At 39.3% G+C, this 10,544-nt stretch overlaps 1 protein-coding gene across 2 annotated transcripts; it reads right to left on the minus strand.

Annotated features, from left to right (window-relative positions):
• Window positions 1-535: 535 nt before the first annotated feature.
• Window positions 536-10,257, minus strand: LOC112248232 (solute carrier family 2, facilitated glucose transporter member 11-like). 2 transcript variants are annotated; one of them, XM_024417089.2, is made up of 12 exons: window positions 10,084-10,257; window positions 9,033-9,131; window positions 8,149-8,309; window positions 7,718-7,842; window positions 7,427-7,556; window positions 7,166-7,314; window positions 6,410-6,597; window positions 5,727-5,837; window positions 1,885-1,986; window positions 1,538-1,613; window positions 1,141-1,268; window positions 536-1,019 (listed from the first exon to the last, which is right to left on the minus strand). In XM_024417089.2, the coding sequence occupies exons 1-12, from the start codon at window positions 10,120-10,122 to the stop codon at window positions 822-824; spliced, it is 1,506 nt and encodes a 501-aa protein (XP_024272857.1). In that variant the 5' UTR covers window positions 10,123-10,257; the 3' UTR covers window positions 536-821. The 2 variants fall into 2 exon arrangements, with proteins under 2 accessions (XP_024272857.1, XP_024272856.1); XM_024417088.2 differs by having other exon boundaries at window positions 9,629-10,240.
• Between the last annotated feature and the right edge of the window lie 287 nt (window positions 10,258-10,544).

Consider the following 10,544-nt stretch of genomic DNA (forward strand, 5'->3'; position numbering starts at 1 on the left):
ACTTATGTAAAGGAGATATTTGCAAACATTTCTAAAAACATTTTTTCACTTTGTCATTAGCTAATTTCTTTATTATATTTCAATATTACCACTTGTATTATATTATAATGCTGCAATGGCATTTTTTGTCCTATTGACCATGAATGATTCCTTTGTTCAGTTTCTAGACAGCCTCATTATCACATGCCCTGGCCTGGCCATATGGCTGTGATTCTGTTGATTTTAATCTCTGTAATCCAACCTCAAATTAAACGTTGAGTAACTAAAAAGTAAGTAAAGTAACAACACATTATGACTACACTAAAATATGATGCTGTAAGTGTGTAAGCACAAAAACATTGAACTGAGTGCTGGTTTGTTTGGAGATTATTTGGGTGGGAGTATGGTATGGTCCAGTTAAATCCATGAAATCATAGATTGCCTCACATATGAAGTGGGCTGCAAACTTGTAAGCCTCTCTCCATGTGTTCATTTAGGAGACTGACATGTTGTGGACAGATTTGCTTGGAAATACAGACTTGGAGGATAGTCATCTCAAAAAGTATTTTATTCATTCAAAAGGTTAATTGGCAGATGTTTGCAGATACAGATATAGATCAAATGTCAACACATTTTCCAGTAAATTTTTTATTATATAATCCTGAGCAGCTAATACCATATGACCAGTATATGTTTCCTGTGTTCCAGTTATCATAATGTCTACTCTTCAAAATCACGATCCCTGACAAAGAATGAACATTCTGGAACTTTAAAAAAATCCATATGACAGGGAGATATTCATAGTGTGGTACACATTTGCAGCAAACACTGGAAGCTGTGTTTCACAGAGGGGTTGATAACAACGTTGTACTTGGGCTGTGGTCAGCTTTGGAAGCTTTTCTCTTTTCTCCAGACTGGAACTCTGTTTGGATCTCCAGGAAGGTTTTGTTCTTCGTCTCGGGGACTACCAGGAATATGTATACAGCCACCAAGACACAAACAACCAAGAACACCAGGAAACAATACTGCTGCAACTTAGTCTGTGGGAGTAGAAGAGCAGACCAAATCCATCTAAAGCCACTAATCTGATATCAATACGTATAACCTAACAGTAACCACCTTATTTTAAAGGTTAAGTATCACGAAACAGTTGGAACCTACCACAATAAATGGAAACGCCATGCCAATGAAGAAGAAGCTGAGCCAGTTCACGGACCCTCCGATCATGTACGCAGCAGGCCGTGTGGTTTGTGTGAATAACTCTGTGATCAAGATGTTTGTAACACCACCTGCAAAGGACAAAGTGAAGGTATAGCAGGGTTGGGGTCAATTCCATTTCAATTCCAGTCAATCCAAAAAGTAAAACAAATTTCAATTCAAAATGTTCTAATTTAAAAGCATTGAAAATAATTTGAATTTCAGTGTGCTTCCTGAATTGACCTAAAACCTGAGCTAAAGTGTTAGTTTTAAATTGATTTATAATCAGAAGATAAATAATATTGCTGCGAGATCACACCATACTGGCATAGATTAGTTATATGTAAGTTCTGTAGGTTACCTGGTCCCATGCCAAAGCTCAGTATGAAAGCAAAGACACATCCCATACTAAGATAAGGTATCCATGGGCCTGCTCCCTGTGTTCAAGGAAAGAACACACAATAAAATCATAAACAAACTATTGTTCCCAAAGTGGCCACCCAAGCCACATTCAGGGTTGGCAACACCAACGTAATTTATTTTATATAATTTTTCTTATGGTAACACACAAGGGTATAGAAACATACTATTGCTGACGTTACAGAAACTAGCAAGTCACATTTAATAATGCATAAGTGCAATACATGTATCTTTTTCTGATTTAAAACATTCACACACAATGGAATTGTTTGATCAAAGATGCTTTACTTGGAAGGTGAGGGTCAGAGTGAAGCAAATACACCAGAAAGCCATAAGGGTGTACCCTCCGATGATAAGCACTTTTCGTCCCAGAGATTCGATCAGCATGCCCTGAAAGACACAGCATCTCACATGACATACCAGCAGACAAGCCGTGGAGAAATATATGATCTTCTTAGTTGAAAAACCTAATTGACACGTTTCCAGTCATAACTAGTATCACACCACTGGTATCTTCATTAAATACAGTGCATTCGGAAAGTATTCAGACACCTTCACTTTTTCCACATTTTGTTACGTTATAGCCTTATTCTAAAATTGATTCAATTGCTATTTACTCCTCATAAATCTACACAGAATACCCCATAATGACAAAGCAAAAACAGACATTTTTGCAAATGTATAAAAATTATTAAAAAACTGATATCACATTTACATAAGTATTCAGACACTCTACTCAGTACTTTGTTGAAGCTTAGCTTCTCCCATTCTTCTCAAACTCTGTCAGATTGGATGGGGAGCGTCGCTGCACAGCTATTTTCAGGTATCTCCAGAGATATTCAATCGGGTTCAAGTCCAGGCTCTGGCTGAGCCACTCAAGGATATTCAAAGACTTGTCCCAAAGCCACTCTGGCATTTTCTTGGCTGTGTGCTTAGTAGGGATATTGTCCTGCCGGAAGGTGAACCTTCGCCACAGTCTAAGGTCCTGAGAGCTCTGGAGCATGTTTTCAAGGAACTCTCTGTACTTTGCTTTGTTCATCTTTACCTTGATCCTGACTAGTCTCCCAGTCCCTTCCACTGAAAAACAAACATCCCCACAGCATGATGCTGCCACCACCATGCTTCACCGTAGGGATGGTATTGGCCAGGTGATTAGCAGTGCCTGGTTTCCTCCAGACGTGACGCTTGGCATTCAGGCCAAAGAGTTCAATCTTGGTTTCATCAGACCAGAGAATCTTGTTTATCATGGTCTGGGATTCCTTTAGGTGCCTTTTGACAAACTCCAAGTGGGCTGTCATATGCCTTTTACTGAGGAGTGGCTTCCGTCTGTACACTCTACCATAAAGGACTGATTGGTGGACTGCTGCAGAGATGGTTGTCCTTCTGGAAGGTTCCTCTCCACAGAGGAACTCTGGAGCTCTGTCAGAGTAACTATCAGGTTCTTAGTCACCTCCCTGACCAAGGCCGTTCTCCGCCAATTGCTCAGTTTGGCCCGGCGGCCAGCTCTAGGAAGAGTCTTGGTGGTTCCAAAGTTCTTCCATTTAAGAATGCTGCAGACATTTTTTTTCGGTGCCCATCCCCAGATCTGTGCCTCGACCCAATCCTATCTCAGAGCTCTAAGGACAAATCCTTCGACCTCATGGCTTGGTTTTTGCTCTGACATGCACTGTCAACTGTGGGACCTTATATTGACAGGTGTCTTCCTTTCAAAATCATGTCCAATTGAATTTACCCCTGTTGGAGAAACATCTCAAGGATGGTCAATGGAAACAGGACACAACTGAGCTCAATTTTGTGTCTCGTAGCATAGGGTCTGAATACTTATGTAAATAAGGTATTTCAGTTTTTTTGGCTTTGTCATTATGTGACATTGTGTGTAGATTGATAAGGAAAATTTTTTATTTAATCAGTTTTGGAATAAGGCGATAATGTAACAAAATGTGGAAAAAGTGAAGGGGTCTGAATACGTTCTGAATGAACTGTATGTTAATTTCTTCACATTTTATTGTGTTAAAAGTGGAATTAAAATTGAATTAAATTGAATCTACTCCAAATAATCTGTAATGTCAAAGTGGGAAAAATCTTTAACTAAGGTTAATAAAAATGGTATGACTAAAATATAGTCACTGCATAAGTATTCAGCCCCTTTGTTCAGGCAAACCTAAATTAGTTCAGGAGTAAAATTTGGCTTAACAAATCACACAAGTTACATGAACTCACTCTGTGTGAAACAATAGGGGTTGACATAGTTTCTTTATGACTAGCCCTTCCTCTGTCCCCAATGCATACAACATCTGTAAAGTCCCCCAATAAAGTATTGAATTTCAAGCACAGATTTAACTACAAAGACTAGGGAGCTTTTCAAAAGCCTCATTGAGAAGGGAAGATGGTAGCAATAACATATCAGACATTGAATATCTCTTGGTCAAATTAATGATTATGCTGTGGATTATGTATAAAACCACCCAGACACATCAAAGATGTGTCGTCCTTCTGAACTGAGCTGCAGGACAGGAATTACACTTCTCAGTGACGTTACCAAGAGGCCATTTGTAATTTTATTTATTTTTTACCCCTTTTTCTCCCCAATTTCGTGGTATCCAATTGTTGTAGTAGCTACTATCTTGTCTCATCGCTACAACTCCCGTACGGGCTCGAGAGAGACGAAGGTTGAAAGTCATGCGTCCTCCGATACACAACCCAACCAGCCGTACTGCTTCTTAACACAGCGCGCATCCAACCCGGAAGCCAGCCGCACCAATGTGTCGGAGGGTACACCATGCACCTGGCAACCTTGGTTAGCGCGCAATGCGCCCAGCCTGCCACAGGAGTCACTGGTGCGCGATGAGACAAGGACATCCCTACCGACCAAGCCCTCCCTAACCCAGACGACGCTAGGCCAATTGTGCGTCGCCCCACGGACCTCCCGGTCGGTTACGACAGAGCTTGGGCGCAAACCCAGGGACTCTGATGGCACAGCTGGCGCTGCAGTACAGCGCCCTTAACCACTGCGCCACCCGGGAGGCCCCCATTTGTGATTTTAAAACAGTGACAGAGTTCAGTGGCTGTGATGGGAGAAAACTGAGGGTTGATCAACGACATTGCACTGACGCTACAATAATGACTTAAATGACAGAGTGAAAAGTTGAATACAAATATACAGCATAAAAATAAAATAAAAACAAGCATCCTGTATGCAACAAAGCACTAAAGTAATACTGCAAAAAAAAACATGGAAAAGGAATAAACTTTTTGGCCTAAATTCAAAGCCTTTATGTTTGGGGCAAATCCAACACAACACATCACTGAGTAACTACCTCATTATTTTCAAGCATGTTGGTGACTGCATCATGGTATGGGTATGCTTGGCAAATACTGGGGAGTTTGTCAGGATAAAAAGAAATGGGATGCTGCTAAGCACAGGCAAAATCCTGAAGGAAAACCTGCTTCCGTCTGCTTTATACCAGACACTGGGAGAGGAATTCACCTTTCAGCAGGACAATAACCTCCAACAAAAGGCCAAATATACACTAGAGTAGCTTATCAAGAAGACAGTTAATGTTCCTGAGTAACCAAGTTACAGTTTTGACTTAAATCTGCTTGAAAATCTATGGCAAGACTTGAAAATTGCTTTCTAGCCATGATCCCCAACATCTTGACAGCGCTTGAATAATTATGAAAAGAATAATGGGAAAATGTTGCACAATCCAGATCGCTGCCAAATGTGTTTTTAACATGTATTGACTCAGGGAGCTGAGTAGTAAAGTAACAACCATATTTTTGTTATTTAATTTCTATTACTCTAAAAAATACAATAAAAATCGTATTTTGTGTGGATTGTTGACAGAAAATTACAATGAAATCCATTTGAATCCGACTTTGTAACACAATATAATGTGAAGAAATCCAAGGAGTATGAATACTTTTGCAAGGAACTGTAAATCATAGAATAAATATGTTCTATGAGAACAATATTGTGGGAATACCACCATAGTATGATGCAATTTGTGATCAGTCATGTGGAAAAGAGGCATGGGGTTGCGTGACAAAAGCTCTGCAATATACTCCATGCATGCTTCTAAATACTTGGATATAAAGCATCTGTACTCTGAGCAATAGTTGACACTTACACAGGTAAGGGCAGTGAGGCATTCACAGGCTCCTGTGCCCACAGTTACGTAGGGTATGTTAACCTCTGGAATTCCAGCCTCCTCAAACACATAATCTGTATAGAAATAAATCTTCAAGAGAGAGAGTTATAGAAAACTAATTAAACACAGGGGCTTCATACTATACCCTATATTGTAAAGTGTATACCATACCGTACACTCTGACAAAAATAAGCTTTCAAAGGGGTTCTTCGGCTGTCTCCATAAGATAACCCTTTTCGGTTCCAGTTAGAACCCTTTTTGGTTCCAGGTAGAATCATTTTGGGTTCCATGTAGAACTCTCGCGTTAAGTTAATATAGCCTCCAGGACATGCAAGTTGTTATAGAGTATATAGACTATACAGGGCATACATACACTCTTAGGGGAAAAAAGGTGCTAGAACCTAAAATGGTTCATTGACTGTCCCCATAGGAGAATCCTTTGTAGAATCAATTTTGGTACTAGGTAGAACTTTTTGGGGTTCCATCTAGAACCCTCTGTGGAAAGGGTTCTACATGAAACCCAAAAGGGTTCTAACTGAATGGAATATTGTACATTTAAACCAACATCTTCTCATCTCAGCTGACTTGAGTTTATACTGAGAAACATTGCAGCCCTGAGGGCTCATAGGGTCATGTGGTGAATTGGTCTGCTGCTGACGTACAGCGTTGATGCCGTTGAGCTGCTGGGCGGCATTGATCAGGATGATGGTGAGAACTTGCCAGCGGAGGCTGCGGTCCATGAACAGCTCCCAGGGCTTTTTGGGTTTGATCCCCATAGCACTGATCCTCTCCCTCTCCATGTCCTCCCGCTCGCGGTCAAAGTTATCTGTGCCGTGGAGTTGCTTCATCGCTGTCCACAAGGAACACAAGACACAGCTCACATGGTCCCTCTCCTCTCCACAGTTAATTTGTTATCCCTCACACTCATAACAAACAGGAATCCACTCATTCACCCAGCCAATCAAATCAGACACAGTGGGATACACAGTAATATTTCTTTAAGAATCAAAGATTGTGTCACTAGAGAGACATTGCCTAGCAGTGTAACCTTCTGTTATAGTATGTACTGCAGTCAAATGCTTGACCCGGTATATCTCTGAAATATTTCTACAATTGATGTTTCAGAGTTCCGACCCTTCTGATCTGAGATAAAGGTGGAATGATCACCCTCTCCAAAGCTTCCACTATGTGCACCATGTCAAATCAATGTTCAGGGACTGAGAGTGACGCAGCTCAGCTCTCTTTTTTAGATCAATGATTGTAGGTTACGATATAGGTTTGCACACTTTGTTCCTTCCTACTTTGTCACTGAAACAACTTTTTTTCTGTCAAAATAGTGTAAAGCACGATTAATGTTGTTTTAAGACAAGTTGTCAGTTCTTATGTGAGAGGGATTTTTATATGTGATTGAAACATACCGGTTCCACATCCAACGTCATCCCCTCTGTCGATTAGCAGGTAGCGAGGGCTCTCTGGGAACCAGGGTAGTATGAGGAGCTGCAGGAACGCTGGGATACAGGTGGTGGAGAGTAGGATGGGCCAGTACTCTTCTTTACCCAGGAGCTCACTGCAGGATCATAGACACATTTAGTGTGGGAATGCAGACAAGACATTATACACAGTCTTCATTTCAAAGTACTCTGCGAGGTAGGCTTTAGTCCAGGATGATCTTAACTTACTTAAGCCCAATCACCTGTCCAGTAAGGATGCCCCCAGTGATGAAAATAGAGGTCCCCATCGCCATGGCACCACGAAGTGCCCTTGGAGCGATTTCCCCCAGATACAGTGGCTGAACGCAAATGCCAATGCCTGCAAATCAGCAGATTGTTAGAACAAATTGCGGCACATTGACTTACAGGCAAGACAGAACCTTCAATACATCTATATTGTTCAACACACTCATCTTAGAAATAAAGACTGCAAACTGCTGATGTCAACACTTCACTTGACTAACTAACTGACATATTTACCCGCATTTACTCCTGTGAAAAATCGTCCAATTATGAGCAGTTCAAATAATCCAGTGGGATAGCTCAGGCCCATCAACAGAGCAGCCAGTAAGGCAAATGCATTGTTCATCATCAGTGTCCCTTTTCTGTGACACAGAGAATATTTGAAAAATGAAAGGAGAGCCGCACACTCTAGGCGCTCAGATGCAATAATTGAATAACCTAATATCCAATGTTTCAACAGACAAGCTATCTGCACCAGGGTATAGAGAATATTTGCCATTAATACAACATTTATTGAAAGTGCCTTGTTCGGATAGAAAAAATACATACAGTCAAATGGATATTGCTAAAATAGTAATAATAGCCTATGAGTAAAATTGGAGACTGACACAAATATCCAAATGGGAATTATAGCCAGTAGCCACTATTAACAAAACACTTCTCTATACCTCCCAAATTTAATAGCCAGTGTTCCACCAATAGTCGCGCCAATAAATCCACCTATTGTGAAAATGGACACGATGCTGGACCACAGTAGAGTGAGGTATTGCTCTGAGATGTTCTCTTCATAGCGCTCCAGCCAGGTTTGGTTGATGAAATTCTGCACAGACTGGACAAAGAAGGCATCCCTTACTCAATACTGCCTTGAAAAGAGAATGCATTGCTCACAGCTGAAATGTAATCATCATTTGCATTATTTTAGTATTATTATACAGTTGTAAGATCTTAATTTGATCACTCTTTTGTTGCTGAGAATCTTCCTGCACCGCAGACAATGCTGATGAGCTTTGTGATTTACATAAATTCATTGAAAACCTACAGTTATATTAATACTATTGTACTTTTCATGTAACCTACTTTTGGCAATGCAGCTAATAGCATAACCACCGATGAAGCAACATTATGCACTAAATGTTTAAGTCCTGTTAATGCAGGATTATTTTGTTGTGAACATATAGATCAAATTAAAATCCTACATCTGTGCCCCTGAATGTGTGTGAGAAATGTACCAACCACACAACAGTTACACAAGGCTACTGAAATTAAATGGTATAATTTTTTTTTTTAATTACTCAAGAGTATTCTTGTTAGTGTTAAATGATTAGTCAAGATTCCCTTGTAGTGTGACCTAAGATTGAAATGGAATATAGTCTCCAGGGTTGCATGTGACTGTTTTCTGAACACACAGACTTGGTTCACTGAGGGAAAAATACAAATTATTATCCAATGTCCTCCTCATCATCTCATCAGTTCAATAACAACTAAACCTCTCCTCTTTAGCTATATACGTATAGTCAATTTAAGTAGACAAATATTGACAATAATGTCTTACCTTGGTGGGGGAATTGATGATCGAAATATTATAACCATATTGAAAGGTTCCTCCGATGCAAGCTGCACAAATTGCCAGTAGAAGGGATGTGTTCGGACACTGAAACCAATAACACACATAATTGGTGGATTAGCATTCCATAATATGTACAGAATCTGTGCAGTAGTACTCTTCAATATTCATTATTAACAGAAAAAGGATATCTTCAACAAGAGCAGCCTAATCATTATCATATTTTACTATTAGATAGCTTTCAGAAGTTCAAATGAGGCACAAGTACAGATCAACTATATTTTAGCTAAGGTTATTAATTACAATAGCCAAGTGTAGACAATGAAGTAAACTATAGGTTTCTTTAAATAAGTTAATAATAATTTCAGGCCCCATTTGCAGATGAAGGACACTTAAAACAGTGGGCTTAGTTGATAAGCATTATAATACATTTATGTAACCTATAATTCACGTTTAAACTGTCGTTACAAGCAATTGTAATAATAGTAATCATAATAGTAGTAATTATAATAAATTGTCATTACTGTTGTCATTATTATTACTAATATAGTAATAACACATTATTGTATTATTATTATACATACCTTAATTTTCTGTTTTGTTTCCGTGATACCTTCAAGCAGAGGTTGATATTCCGTATCTCTTTTAGTCATTTTGAGTCCTGTACTTTGTTTAATCTATAGATTTTGCTGTCAAGCAAAATGCGTTTATCTTACAAGTGCAAAGTTTGCTCTAACGTACTCATCCTTAAGCAGAGTGCCATTCGAGAATGTGGTTGTTGCGCAGTAAATATACTGATTATAATACAATTGATCAGCTGTTTTAATCAGTGTCCCATCGTCTGAGCATAACATCGAATTACAGTCTAAGTTAATTCTGCACTCTTTACACAGCAACCATTGATTATGACTGTGTGAAAGGCATTCCTCTCTCACACACCGGTTACAGATAATCCATTCTGTGTGGATATCATCATCAAACAGGCTATTTTTTTTATTTGTCATTATATCAATAAATAAAGAAAATCTGTTATGCCTACCCTTTTCTTTAATTCTGCAGACTCTTCATTACTATCCATGTTTGGTTAATTGAGCCAGAACATTCAATAGGCACCATTAATGAAAGTTAGGCAACTGCAACCTACTTATGGATTTAAAAAACCTAGGCTCTTTATGGCCTGGTAACAGCCAAGGGCACACAGCAGTTCTAATGTGTGATTCCATTGTAGCCTGTGCTGTATAATTATCACTAGGGCGTTTGACATCACACATCAACATTATTTTACTCTGTGCTACCAGTAGGCCTATGCAGTACATTCACCTCAAGCTGATGTGAAACAAGTTAAGAAATTGCACTCTCCACTGAGGTTGACTATCCATTATTTTGATGTACATGTACTAAAAAATAATAATAAGCGGTAGAATATAATATGGGATTTCACCCATTTTCATTAGTGAGGCAATTTCCCTCTTTGATCATAAAGACCTCATTGTTTGTGAA

Source organism: Oncorhynchus tshawytscha, linkage group LG04, assembly GCF_018296145.1.
Source record: "Oncorhynchus tshawytscha isolate Ot180627B linkage group LG04, Otsh_v2.0, whole genome shotgun sequence".
Classification (NCBI taxonomy): Eukaryota; Metazoa; Chordata; class Actinopteri; order Salmoniformes; family Salmonidae; genus Oncorhynchus; species Oncorhynchus tshawytscha.

Coding starts and splice junctions, on each gene's coding strand:
- LOC112248232 (XM_024417088.2), bottom strand. CDS start 9,697: ATGACTAAAAGAGATACGGAATATCAACCTCTGCTTGAAGGTATCACG. Junction 9,132..9,628: donor AAACAAAACAGAAAATTAAG/GTATGTATAATA, acceptor TATTGGTTTCAG/TGTCCGAACACATCCCTTCT. Junction 1,020..1,140: donor TGGCGTTTCCATTTATTGTG/GTAGGTTCCAAC, acceptor CTACTCCCACAG/ACTAAGTTGCAGCAGTATTG.